Source organism: Styela clava, chromosome 2, assembly GCF_964204865.1.
Source record: "Styela clava chromosome 2, kaStyClav1.hap1.2, whole genome shotgun sequence".
Taxonomy (NCBI): Eukaryota; Metazoa; Chordata; class Ascidiacea; order Stolidobranchia; family Styelidae; genus Styela; species Styela clava.
The window spans coordinates 12,404,649-12,418,599 of NC_135251.1; the positions used below are offsets into that span (position 1 = coordinate 12,404,649).

The 13,951-nt window shown below is 36.9% G+C and overlaps 2 protein-coding genes across 2 annotated transcripts; both read right to left on the reverse strand.

The window, feature by feature from the left end:
* Nucleotides 1-755: 755 nt before the first annotated feature.
* LOC144419939 (uncharacterized) lies at nucleotides 756-2,011 on the reverse strand. The gene is made up of 2 exons (XM_078110192.1): nucleotides 1,461-2,011; nucleotides 756-1,387 (listed from the first exon to the last, which is right to left on the reverse strand). Exons 1-2 carry the CDS (start codon nucleotides 1,978-1,980, stop codon nucleotides 1,362-1,364), a joined length of 546 nt encoding a protein of 181 aa, XP_077966318.1. The 5' UTR covers nucleotides 1,981-2,011; the 3' UTR covers nucleotides 756-1,361.
* A 6,040-nt stretch (nucleotides 2,012-8,051) lies between these two features.
* On the reverse strand, nucleotides 8,052-12,029 carry LOC120336166 (uncharacterized). The gene is made up of 5 exons (XM_039403776.2): nucleotides 11,880-12,029; nucleotides 11,188-11,283; nucleotides 10,782-10,868; nucleotides 9,944-10,057; nucleotides 8,052-9,572 (listed from the first exon to the last, which is right to left on the reverse strand). The coding sequence occupies exons 1-5, from the start codon at nucleotides 11,986-11,988 to the stop codon at nucleotides 9,478-9,480; spliced, it is 501 nt and encodes a 166-aa protein (XP_039259710.2). The 5' UTR covers nucleotides 11,989-12,029; the 3' UTR covers nucleotides 8,052-9,477.
* Between the last annotated feature and the right edge of the window lie 1,922 nt (nucleotides 12,030-13,951).

The window sequence follows — 13,951 nt, forward strand, 5'->3', positions numbered from 1 at the left end:
TTACCTTAAGAAGTTACGAATTTTTTTTTATATGTTTCTACGGTTGTAACATGAGTAACTGACTGATTGTGATTTGGGTATTTGGTGTGAATATTGAAGTAAACAAGCAGGTCTTCGAGGAAGAAAAGTACCAAACAAGGTACTCGCTTTGCTTTGTAGACACGATTCCCAAGATGTGAATTATTAAAATTTCCGTATTGATTGACCTGGCTCTCTTGCTTAAGTCAGAAACGTTTTCAGAACCCATCTGCTAAAACTTATTGATAAGTATACTCATATGTATTAACAGTATTGGAGTAAGTTTGTAAAATTTCTAAACATATCAATATAAAGTTCATGGAATTTTTTTAACATTTTCAAATTATGACAAACCTCTAAATAAAATTCCTCTTGCCCTATCCAGTGCGTTATTTTTTCTATACTGTGTATGTACCACTAAGTTGCACTTTATTATTTTTCCCGATCAGACACATTATCGTCACATTAAATTTTTTTTTCCTGATCCACTGTGTACATATAGCCAATTTATTTTCTTAATAATATCGCCCAAACCCTATTGAATTTAGTAATTTAGTTTTCAGTTAAGTACAAATTTCCATCACATTATTTTGCCGCTTTAAATTTTTTTGTTTTTCTTCTTTTTTTTTTTAAAAACACACCTACAAACCATTGCATTTACCTGAAAATCCCCTAATTTTATTCAGAAATATTTTGTAAAAATATTATCGTAATAGTTCAAGTTTTGCCACTATTCATCTATCAGTTTTAATTTTAATCACATCAGCGTATATGGTGGGAGCTGACTACGACGACGGTATGGTCGTATCGCTCCCTCCTGTCCCTACCGAAACAATTTTATTTGTTGTTGCTATTTTATTGATGACTGTATTTTTTGGTTGAAAAAATAATAAAATCTCTCTCTCTCTCATATATATCACCGAATTGATAAAACGTGTTTTAAAATGAGACAACAATTTTTAACGTATGACTGGGTCTGTATTTCAAATATTTGAACTAGTATTTACATATTTTTAGTTTATTAGAAACACAAAACACACAAACGAAAAAGAACAAATTCAACAACAAATGCCAATACACAATCCAAGTAGTTTAATGATGAAAACATTTAATAAAACTCGTCTCGGAGTTTCAAAAATTCTTCGAACCAAAATACTGCGGGAACTATTTTCTCCAAATAATCGTATTTGTTCTCAATGAGATGCATTAGAAAGTGTTTGATGTCACGTAATAATGTCCGTTTGGTGGAGTCGTCTTCTTTTTTGATGTCGCTGAAATTGATGGACGTCCAGTTGTCCCTTACAAAATATTTCTTGAGGTGCGGTATGGTGCTTTTGAATTCATCAGTACTTCCGTAAATTTCCAAAACCTGACGAGAGGTAAAGCATTAGTTATATTTATTGGTTAATAACGTCTTAACACGTTGGAGAGGTAATACTTACTTTTAAGATTGCTAGAGTGTATGGAGGAACACGGTAGGATTACTTGAGTTATTTTTCGTGAGCCTGATTCAAGGGTTTCTGTCACTGATTCCGGAGGAAAGTGTTTTTCGGGAATTTGACTTTCTGAGTGTTTCTTCTTGTTGGATTCTGAGCCTATATCATGAAGTTTCGAAGCCCACATGGCTGTAATAGTTTGCTCAATAGGTTTATCTATTGTTCCTTGTTTTACTCTTCCCGGAAAATTATTTATTTGCGAGTCAATAGTTATCAACGCGGGCGGAGAGATTCTTTCGTCAACTTTAGTCTCTATGGCTATCGAGGCGTTTTCGCTGCAACCTGTTAAATTTGTGATTTTGTCCTCGAAAGATTGGGGAAAAGACCATCTTTTTGGACGTCTGTGAAATGTTATACAATGCCTCTTCAGAGCGTCAGACCTTGTAAATAGTTTCCCACATTCACGACATTTGTGTCTTAGTTTACTGTGTACAGACCTCTGGTGCCTCAGCAATCGGCCTCTCATTGTGAATTTCTTTAAGCATATTTCGCATGTATGTTCATTCATATCTATAATATTTATTATAATCCTAAACTAAAATTAAGTTAAAATCCGCAGATTTTAAATTCAGGACCAAATAAAAACTTTTAACAACATTTTCAGCTGCAACCTCAAATATATATATATCATATTCTCACATGATCGCCGATTAAAGTCACAAAATGTTACATTTTCTACGTTCAAGTGCGATAACGAAATATGCTTTACCTAAAACGCACTGCACTATGGGGAACGGATTACGTCTACTTAACCTCAAATTAAAAATTTCTGTGACTGCAATATGTACTTGGAATTTACTTCAGACAAAACAGATAAAATATTACTTGCCAGACGGCGTGTGCCATGTGAACTTAACAGACAGACTCGCCTCTACCTCGTCCCAACTTACCATTATATTCTGAATCACACAATTATATGTCGCGATGACAAAGGCGTTGGAAGCTCAAACGTAAACAATAGTTGAAGTCAATTGATGTCAGACTTGGATAATTTCCTTCTCGCTAGAAAGCGGATTCCAATGAGAGCTCAAACGCAAACAATCGTTCAACAATCAAACGCCTAATCATATTAAAATACCTTAGTTTAGATTTAGAATATGGCGCTTTGAGCCAAGGAGTCACTTCCTAATCACAATTATACGATGCCTCACCATGAACTACTCTGCAACTAGTATATCAAATGCACGCAACAAGAATCTTAAAACGCCTAAATTTGTGATCGATTACAGTTCTCTGATGCAACCACACTAATTTGTTAAAATAAAAGGTATAAAATACTTTTATATATTTTTCTGACTTTTTATCATTAGTGCGATAACAAATCGTACAATTTTCAACGACTTCCTGCAGCCAAAGTTATCAGTATTGAAACCTTTCCCAGTTCAATGAAGCCTCGCGGCGGGAAATATCTGATAAAGCAGGTTAATCCCAGATCGAAATCCCTTTATCGTGAACACGACAACAGTATCAGTGAGTATTCAAAAACGACTTTAGGAAGTATATATTTCAGAAAGTAGAACTCCAACAACAACAATCTAGCAAAACGACCCATAAGTACATTTAGTGTCCAATTATATATATATATATATATATATATACATCGACCCAAAAAACGGAACCCATAATTTTCTTGATTACTTGTATGAAAATAGAGAAAACTATTTAATTTTCGTTACACCTTCATATTTGTATATAATTGTGCCGAAGAGTTTCAGGAATCCGGACTAAATACCAACAATTTGGACAACGAGAGACCCTGGCTTATGCCATTTGAGGACCGTATTTACCAATGACGAAGGGGCGAGGCTAGGATTGTTAAGTGGTGGGAATGGGCTTCTGAAATACATAATATGCACAAATATAAATGTTCTGGAATATGAGCAACAATCTTCATAGAATTCGGATCACGAATAATTTATTAAGCTTCGTTTGATTACGAAAGCGAGAAACTCTGGTTGCCTACCTATCAAAACTCGAATAGAAAATATAAAGCGCGCTCCCAAAGTATGTGCACCAAGATAGCGCACAGCCTGAACCCTAACCTGGTACACATACTATGTTCAGGTTGTGCGCCACCTTGATGCACATACTTCTGGAGCTCCATATAAAGACCTGTTATAAACTTTGCTGCTGAACTATACAGTCATTTTGGCAGTGGCGGCGCTTCAATAGGGCCAACCGGGGCAATGCCCCGGTTGTTTTTTCGGTATAATAAAAAATATTCGAAAAATACCTCAATATCGGTTGCACAGACTGTCTACACTAGCCATATTCTCCCGACATGGTTCATTTTTCGCTCGCAAAGCCTTCGCCGAACGTCGACGGGGCGACGCCGATTTTGCCCCGGTTGCTCATTGTATATCGTATTCTCTCTTTTATCTTCCACTCGCCGCGTTTGTCTCGTTTGTTTTCTGTTTCTTTTACTAAATCATCGGGGCCGATCGGGGCTAGCCCCGAAATTATGAAGACACAATGCCGACTTTTCTTACAACAACGTGTTGACATATTCACGCATTCCTTCTCGTTCGTTGGCTGCTTGAAGAGTTGATAGTTTCCTCGCCTTCGTTTTTGTCGCTTGTTTCGCTATTTGAATCAGTTAGAGACCTTAAGTCCATTTGCTTTCGATTTTCCACATTCCTTTTGAGCTCCTCACTTCTTTCCGGCTTCGCATTTCTTAGCCTTAGACCTCATAATGAATAAGGTTGATGCACTACTTCGCACTCCGTTTTCGCAGCTGCCGCTGGAACAAAAATTAGAGGTACAACGTCTTGGGCCTTATCAACCAAAAAATTGTTCACTGGAACAATCCCATGACGGAGGAAAGCGTCGGCGTACATTCTGCGCAGAAACTTGGTATAAAAAACACGAATGGTTGTGTTACAGCGAGGACAAAAATGCACTTTTTTGTTTTTATTGTCTATTTTTTGCTACCGCCCGTGACTCACGTTGGTGTAAATTTGGTTTTAGAGATCTTAAACATCTTTCCGAGCGTGCCAGATATCATCAATCTTCTATGGAGCATCTGGACAATGCAGTAAAATACCGAACATTCGGAAATGTTAATATTGCAGCACAGTTGGATGAAGGACGCGCGGTTTCTATTCGTCGGCACAACCAAAACGTCGAGATAGATAGATGATCGATTGATAGATGTTTTGAAGTTCATTGGTTGTCACGAGCTGTCCCTCCGTGGGCACGATGAACGGGCTGGCTCTTCTAATGGAGGGATATTTTTGGATATGGTGGAATACACCGCATCCCTAGATACAGTATTGAGAGATCATCTTGATGCCGCAACTGTTTCGAAAGGGACATCTAAGGATATCCAAAATGATTTGCTCGACTCAATGTATAAAATTTATTTACAAAATTTGGCTCTGGAAATTGAGAATTGCCAGTTCCTTTCGATCCAGTCTGACGAGACAACTGACATCACGTGCGTTTCCCAACTGGCTGTGATTTTTCGGTTTGTGAAAGATGGTAAACCTACAGAGAGATTTCACAGCTTTGTACCAATCGTTGATCGCACGGCTTGCGGGATATCGGCTGTACTGAAATAAGTGTTACAGCCTTACAACGCGAAGTCAAAATTGATAGCTCAAACTTATGACGGCGCGGCAGTCATGAGTTGGTCGAAACATGGTGTTCAAGTTTATATAGAAGAAGATTTTCCTCATGCGCATTTTTTACATTGTTATGCACACCAATTTAACCTCGTTATTAAAAATATGTGTCTTGATACCCCTCTCGTCCGTATATTTTTTGCAAATGTTTCGGGGTTTTCTTCATTTTTATCCGGTTCGCCGAAGCGCTCTGACCTCCTTCGCCAGATATGTAGCCGCCGTCTCCCAGCTTGTGCACCAACACGTTGGAACTTCCAATCACGCGTAGTGCAGGGCGTGACCGAAATTAGGTCTGAGCTCATTGAGTGTTTCAATGGCATTCAGAGCTCTCCGGTTTGGGACGAACGCTCTGTGAGGGAGGCGGCAGGTCTAAAGCGTCTGCTAGAAGATGGTGAGTTTTCATTTTTTCTCGCTTTTTTCTCCACAATATTCTATCACGTGGATGTATTATACGGCGCATTGCAGTCAAGGCTAATGGATGGAGCGTCTGTGCAGTCGTGTATTTCAGACTTCTGCGATGCTGTATCTCGTATCCGGGAAACAATAAAATACGACGACACATGGAGTGCTTCTTTACACCGCGGGCAAACAACGCAGCGTTTGATTTTGTCTGCAAAGGAATGCTGTGACATTCTGGTGAATCAAATAGGCGATCGTCTGGGCACTGAACACCTTGCCGCGTTTTCTTTGATGAACCCCAAAAATTTTTCAAAATTTGCACGTCAATTTCCCATCCATTTGTTGGCTACTGTCTCCAAATTTTACCCCATGATAAACGTGGGTAAATTGGAAAATGAATTGCGATGTATATATATACACCAATCAAACTTTTTTGAACATCACATCAACTTGCGCGCTCTATGGGTTCCTCATAGATAACACTCTAGTAACTACCTTTGCGGCGTCTGCAAAATTTCTGGACATCATTTTGATGACGCCTACTTCTTCCGCCGACGCAAAGCGAACATTCAGCACGCTGAAGCGTATTAAAACGTATCTCAGAAACACAATGACGCAAGATAGATTAAATTCCTTGGCTGTTTTATCCATTCACAGAGACGTTATTTCTGGGATGCATGACTTTAATCAGCGCGTTATTGAGCATTTTGCTTCCAAGAAACCGCGGCGTGTTGCATATATGTTCAAGCAGTAGAAGTCTAGCAGCATATATATCTATGAGTGAGCGACGCATGTCCTTATCTTTGCATTAACTTTCCTTTCTTCATAGTAACGTTTTAAACCTTATTTTAGGTTTTGTCTGCTTTCCCGAAGTTTCTGTTAATATGTCATTGTATTTATCTGGGTAAATATTGCCTTTCCTTTTGAAAGAGGTTTCAAAATAAACTATGTCTATATTTATTAATCCCTTGACTTGGACCGGTGTTAAAGACACTTTCTTATCGTTAAAAATTGTCGCTTTTGCCGATTGGTTGTTACCGATGGAATGGTTTTTATACTCATAAAATGATGGGAGAACTTACAGCGCTCATTCTGTCCCCGTAGATGGGGGTGACTTGGTCCCGCAGTAGCTTGCCTCGGTTGTCAAAATGACCACGCGCCGCCACTGCATTTTGGTGTGTTTTTGTGAACTTGGCATGGTAAAATCGTGTAAGTGGGTTCTGCCTTCTATCACACTGAAACTGGATTTTCCACCACAAACACCAATTTCACAAATTTTGTTAAGTTTGTATTTATAAATCAGCAATATCCAGCGCAGTAAATTTACATGGTCAACTTACATTTGTGGTGGAACGGTTCTTTTCGTTCAAACGCCTCCAGGTTGATATATATCGTAGCTTTGTCGGTTGTGCTTCCATCGCTGTATTTGCGGGCTTGTTTTGGTTTCCCCTCTTTCGCTTATTCTTCGACACGGACCTTGAAAGAAAGGAAACCAGCTAGACATAGAGCGTGGTAAATATACTATAATCAAGGGGCTATTACAGTCATATTATAAGTTAAGCGCAGGAGCGTGTCTAGAGGTGTGCCACGTTATAGGGGTGAGTATGTTGCTTAGTTTGGTGATTTAATTAATAATACATACATACAAACATCTCACTTACCCGACTTTTAATTTTTTTATTTTCATGTATAACAACATCTATTACTTTATCCCCCAAATCATTTTCAAAGTTAGGTATAAGGGGCAGCATTATTAGAAACTCGTCTAGAGCAGCAGAAAGGTTAGACACGCCCCTGGGTAAGAGTAGGTTTGTGGTCGAGTATAGTAGGAACAATAATTGTTTTATTTTTCTACCTATGATTAGGACAAAAAAACTGTTGGCGTGGATACAATGGTCTATCTATGTAAAATTTAAAAATGCGCCCCACTTGCAATTGATCGCGGACGGACAATTTTTAACGACTGTTATTGAATTGAGATGCTTGTACGTTATTTTTATTTAAGTAAAAAAAAAAATACGAGTTTCAATTATTTCTAAGACAAGATTATCCACGATTTCAATTTGCTTATTTTAATTGTTCATTGATTACTTCTAACTTAAGAATTTGGACCATCGTTAATTGCTTTTAAGCGATGTAATTTCTGTGGAGTAACCCCTAGTCTGATAATTATCGTTGGCCTACACTTTCTCATAAATATTTCCACGGTACTCCTGAAGTTTGCGCACCAAAAGTGGCATAACCTGAACCCTAACCTGGTACAAAACCTTGAGTTCAGGTTGTGCGCCATCTTGGTGCGCATATATACTTCAGGAGGTCCAATTCAACTAAGTTGGATTTTTTTGTACTAAGCTCCCGCCAACGCTCAAAATAAGAAAATTAGTAGATATCCAGTTAGGGTTAGGATTCCAGATTGCACTGAGAATCCCAATTTTAAACTCATTCATAACCCGAACTGGATGACTACTACCTTATTTCAAAACGTGGCTGGTGTGTTTTATCACATATTTATGCGTTATTGGCGGGGACTTCTTACATAAGATCCCGGAGATTTTCTCTTATATTAGCCTTTCAATCATGAATACGTTATTATCAGCCTTGCAATTTTTACCAATGAATACAGAATTCAGAAAGTTGGGTAGCTAACTCGCGCCCAAATACTTTCTCAAACGAATAAAAATATGAACAATATATATATTTATACATACCCCTGAGCAATCTGATATTATTGTTTCACAAAGTGCGTGACAAAAAGGTTTAGAAAACAAGAGAAATTTCATTCGCTGAATACGAGCGTACCAGAGCAGACACACACACATACTGAATATAAATGCTTTTTCCCCTTCTTATTATGAATCAACAAGTTCAATGTAGTTCAACAATGTAGCTCTATTTTGCTCATGAATCCAAATCCTTTATGGTAAAATTTACTTAGAACTGGAGCGATAAATACGACATGAAAATTCAATAAACCTCTGTTTAACTTGCCATTAGATCAAGGAACATTAAATCATAAAAATATTATGCAACAAAATCAGTATGGTAAGAGCAGTGAACTAAAAAAAATATTAAAATTTAAATTAAATTAGTCAAATATATAAATCTGTGAATGACAAGAATCTACATCAACATTCCCCAAAATGCGGACATTTTTTTGTAAATATGAAGCAAAACTTTTTTTGGTATAGGTCGATATACTGATGCAGTTTTCATTGATACAACAAATAAAAAAATATTTCACCATTTTTGTAAAAATACAGTGATGTTCAAAGAAGCTTGACATAATACATAATGTGATATATGCTAATTTAAGACTGAGAAACAGAAAAGTACAGTTAGGAAAATACCAAAATGTAATTTAAAGCTCCATAATATACCTACCGGTACATCAAAAATCATTTGCTATTAGTGTAGTTTTACAACCTAATACCAAACAATTACTTGTGGATGTTGATCTGTTTGAAAGCTCATAAGCTACTATGAGAATTAATTTTGTAAGTAAACTACCAAATAATAGTTATATTTTACAGGGTGTCCATAAAGTCTTAAAAGTATTTAAAAATGGAATTTATCGATACCATATATTGTTTTGACCCTCACAGATAAATAAATGAAGTAAAAATACTTAAACAATTACTGATTAATTAAGATACAACAAACCTGTTCAAGATATATGTAGAACTGCCTTCATAACAAAATTGAAATTGAAAGGGACTTTATGGACACCCTTTAGGTATCAAATAATATAGTAAACAATGAAGTATATTTTGCAGCAAATATTGTCTTAGGCACATTTAATTTGAACTTTTTTCGCGGAAGTTGATGACTTCAGAAAGCAAAAATGCTTATTGTATTTGCCAGTGTTGAAGTTTTTCGCGGTTTATATTAATACCTTTGCATATTTGAATTACAAATTAAAGTTTCAAAAAGGTTAGACGTTGCTATTTAGTTCGGTTGGTGTCTGCGGAAGAATCAGAAGTAAAATCCAGTGTTCCACCCTCCACTCTATCAAGAACTATAAATCCTGCGCTTGAACCTGAAAAATGAGGTATGTCTACATTAAGAGTAAAAAGGCAACATTTAAACAAATCCGCTGGTTAAGTTTCACAATCACATATCGCATTAGTACCATTACCCTCTGGCATTACTATTTAAGATACCGGTAGATCACTGTATCAATATTTTAATTCCTGGAGCATTGTCTTCTCTGAAAAAAATGAAGTCAAAATTGTGTCAAATCGCAACAAATTTATTTCAATTAATTACCCATGACAATGCCGATCCATAATGTTATAGCACCATTACAATAATACTGGACACTGGACAGTATGCTGCTATTTCTCCAAGTCAATTTTATTATTTCATCATTTTCCCTCATAAAAATATCTTTAAAGCCGCTTTAAATACCTTTTAAACCCGCTGTTCTCAGTGTCATATTACTGTCACTTGAAGATAGATTGAAATTCTTTGTATTTCGTGCAGTTACGATAGATGTTTCGGTGCCGGGTATGCCTCCTCCAACTGTGAAAGTCATTTTGGTCTTGTCACAAGGATAAGAGAAACGAAAGAGTCAGAGCAACGCTTCCCAGCTGATGGCCCGTGACCCAGAGCTGGGTCTCCTTAAAATCCCCTTGGGTCTCTTTTTTTTAACAAAAACTTTCATTTGTTTTCTAGTAAATTTTCTATTTGGTATTGAAGTGTTGCTCTTTAATAATTGTATATGTGGAAAGGGTCACAGTGCAAAAAACTTGACAGCATCTATTCAAGTTAAGTAAAGCCACAGCCCACAGCACAATTTCAGAAAGTCGCTAGTGACAAACAAGTGCAGTAATATGTGGTAAAATAAATGTTAGGTGAATATGATTGTTTGCTGACATAAAAGCACTAAATACCAATTAGTATTTGAGCCAACCTTCGATCACAAGATTATATAAAATTTTTTTTTTTTTTAATTCTGGTTCCCTTGAAAAAAGGTTGAGAACACTGGTTCAGTGCATACTCACTTCTAAAGTCAATCGTGTTTATAAATGTAATGTGAAAAAACACAGTTTTACTCATTCTTTAAGCAAGAACAAACATCCTTGAAGAAGAACAGAAACAACCAGACTCCTGTCATTAAACGATTCATAAAAACATTCAAAGAATGGGAATTTATGCTACATTAGGGCCATTTTTATTTTGTAAATATATCAACTTTTGCTTATTATATTGCCATATAAAAGTTCAATTCATTTTTCTCACATACCAACTTCTTTAATAGTATTTTTGTGTTGTATCGTTACACCACTACATCCTTCAAATACATCCATGGACGCAGAACCGGTAGTGCAACCTTAATTACAGTGACAGAAAAAAAATATAAAAAATGAATAAGAGGTTTGCCCACTGAAAATCTCAGAATCTTTTTATCACTCTCTCCTCAAGGGCTACAAAGTGTTACATGATTTGTGTGTGGGATATTTAGTGAGATAATAATTGGTAATCGCTTTGGGAAAGACTTGTTTGTTTCGTTGAGTTATTATTCAGTATTACAACTACAAGGTACTGGTTTGATAATCAGACTATACACATTATGACGTTAATAAAAGTATTTAGATTTTACGTTCAACATTGAAATATTTCATTGGGAAACGTAATGTTGGTTTTATTACCTTGAACTTTGCATGTTGCTTCTCTGTCATCTTTCTTCACATTGTGGCATCCGATGAAAACATTTTCTGCAATGTCAGTTCCTTGTCTTTTGGCTTCTATAACATAAAAACAAGAGAGTAATGTTAGCTATTATGAAAAGACAGCTTGCAATATACCTAACGGAATAGGTTTCAAATTTACAATTTTGCCGATCAAGTTAGCAAAACTTTCAAATAAAGGGTTCAGTAGCAAGATGAATTTGATTTGAAGTTTTGAAATAGCATCTGCGCCGACGAAGAAGAACTCACTAATGCCAGCGATTTCTCTCATATCGGTATCGCTACAACAAGTACATAAGAGAAATAGCTTGCTTGATTTCGGGTGATCGACTACGTCTCGTTATTATATTTTGGAAGGTTTTTACATTGCTGTGATACTCTGGCGCAAGATGCTCATGCATAAATCCACATGGTTTCAATAGCTTTTCACTTTGAGCATAATTTTCTGGAGAGATAATACCAACACACACATATCGTGTTATTGAAATGATTAAATCAATACAGTTTATTTTTAAAGCAATCCCGCGTAAGAATAAATCAAAACAATAATACAATTCGGAGGCTCGTCAAGTCGCTCGATTCTGAAATTTGAGGAATCATAAACAATTGTTAAATTGGCAATATTTTCAATCTAGCAATAAATTAATTCTTACGGAACTCTGTCGATTTTCCTCTGTTGTTGATATTAACATTGTTACATCCAATATATAAATTGCCAATCTCTTTCGGTCTCTTTGAATCCAAAAATCGTCTTCCCGACATGATAATTTATTTTAGACTACAAATATTATGCAAGAAACATCTATTACCGGTATTACATCAAAATAGATCTTAAATCGTTTTAACCTCAGAATTCCAATGAAAATAAAAAATCTGACAATGAAAACTCAGTGCGATGGATGTAGAGGTATCTAAATGTTTTTTTTCAATGGGTAAAAAAAGTTGAAACCATGTGAAGACAGGGTCTGGTATAGTTTAGTACCACATGTACTTCTAGTTGACCTGGCTCAACAATTTTTGCATATGTCAATCCTAACCCCTACCTGACTACGTCACCGAAAAAGTACGTCATTTCGACGTCACAGTGGCGTAATAAGGCCCACCGAAGTATGAGGATGCTCGTCCAAAACGCACAGACGATCACCCGAAATCGAGCAAGCAATCTCTCTCGTTTTGTCGTCACAACGATCACTATAGGAGAGAAATCGCGGCTTTAGCAAGTTCGTTATCGGCGGCGCAGATGTCATTTCGGGCGATCGTAATTATACTTTGGCAATCCCTATGACGTGTGGTGACGTCGTAGTGACGTAATTTTTGGATGGCATAGTCAGGTGGGGGTTGGGAATAGCAAATGCAAAATTCGTCATGCTACGCCCACCGGAAGTACTTGTGGTACTAAACTATACTAGACCCGTAAAGACATCCTCTTTTTTACCAGTTTACAGTTCATTATGACAGCTTTCAGCAGATCCATATTTTCATCCCATAAAAAAATTACTATTGAATGAAAAATATGTTGAATCATTGCAAAAAAATGGACGTTTGACCTTTGACCCCCAAACATTGTTTCTATACTTAACATTCGCGTAAGATTATTGGATAAATAAAATACGTTGAATCAAAGCAAAATAGACATACTTTGTCATTTATTTTGGAAGTGTTTTTTGACGTAGAACTATTGGATGAAAAATACGTCAAATCAGGACAAAAAGGATGTTTGACCTTTGACCCCAAACATTGTTCTATGCCCAGGGGTGGGCAACCTTTTTCGGCTCGCGTGCCAAAATCGACTAAATTTAACGACAAACTTCTTCTGCGTGCCGACCAAAACTAAAAAATAATTCTTTGCTATTTTCAACGCAAAAATAAACCTCCCAAACAGGAACAGACAGATTCACTATTCGGGAAAATATCAGTCCGGCAAATAGTTTCGATTGCTTTTCAGTGAGACTTCTGCTCCTGCGTTACCGATGATAGAGATTTAACATTGCGTTATCATTTTGTAACTTCCAAAGAAATACACAAAGTAATGCAGTTGCAAAGTTTTTAAGACACGAAAAATGTTCGGGAATGGCATCCCAATCACGCAATAGTTTGTTGTCTGCACTTCTCTCTTGTATTCCCTTCCCTAAGGATTAAGGTTTACCGGACGGCAAAAAAAACAAAAACGACCATTTGGCTCCTGTCAGTTGCAAGTCGGATTATACGTTTCCTTTCCATTTTTTTCGACTGTTGAAAATGGTTATTTCGTATTGTTCCGTTGGCTGTACGTACTATAGACCAGTGATTCCCAAAGTGGGCGAAATCGCCCCCCGGTGGGCGAAAACAATAAAGAGGGGGGCGAAAAAGTCGAAGGGGGCGAAAAGAGCCAAAAGGGGCGATAGGGGGGCGATTCGCAAAACCTGTTTTTGTTCGGCGCATCGTGCACTTGATTACGGTACTGTACTCTGCGTGATTTCGTAGATTTGAATCGCGTTGGAGATTATCACACGTGAAAGGATTGCTGGACTCGTCTTCGCAGTGAGGTACGTTAGTTTGCGTATCCTAGTAGTTCAAAAAATACGGCCGGAGTAAAATATCTGGCCCAGCACGCATCATTGAATGGACCTTTCCCGACCTTTGACCCCTAAAAATTCTTTTTATGCTTTAATATTTTAAAATATTCAGTGCTTATTTTATGAGTGGTTTCGCGAGTTGTTGCCTGTAAAAGGGGGTATTTGTTTCA

Coding starts and splice junctions, on each gene's coding strand:
- LOC120336166 (XM_039403776.2), bottom strand. CDS start 11,988: ATGTCGGGAAGACGATTTTTGGATTCAAAGAGACCGAAAGAGATTGGC. Junction 10,058..10,781: donor AAATACTATTAAAGAAGTTG/GTATGTGAGAAA, acceptor TGACTTTCACAG/TTGGAGGAGGCATACCCGGC. Junction 9,573..9,943: donor GAGAACAGCGGGTTTAAAAG/GTATTTAAAGCG, acceptor CTCATTTTTCAG/GTTCAAGCGCAGGATTTATA.
- LOC144419939 (XM_078110192.1), bottom strand. CDS start 1,980: ATGAGAGGCCGATTGCTGAGGCACCAGAGGTCTGTACACAGTAAACTA. Junction 1,388..1,460: donor ACACTCTAGCAATCTTAAAA/GTAAGTATTACC, acceptor ACCTCTCGTCAG/GTTTTGGAAATTTACGGAAG.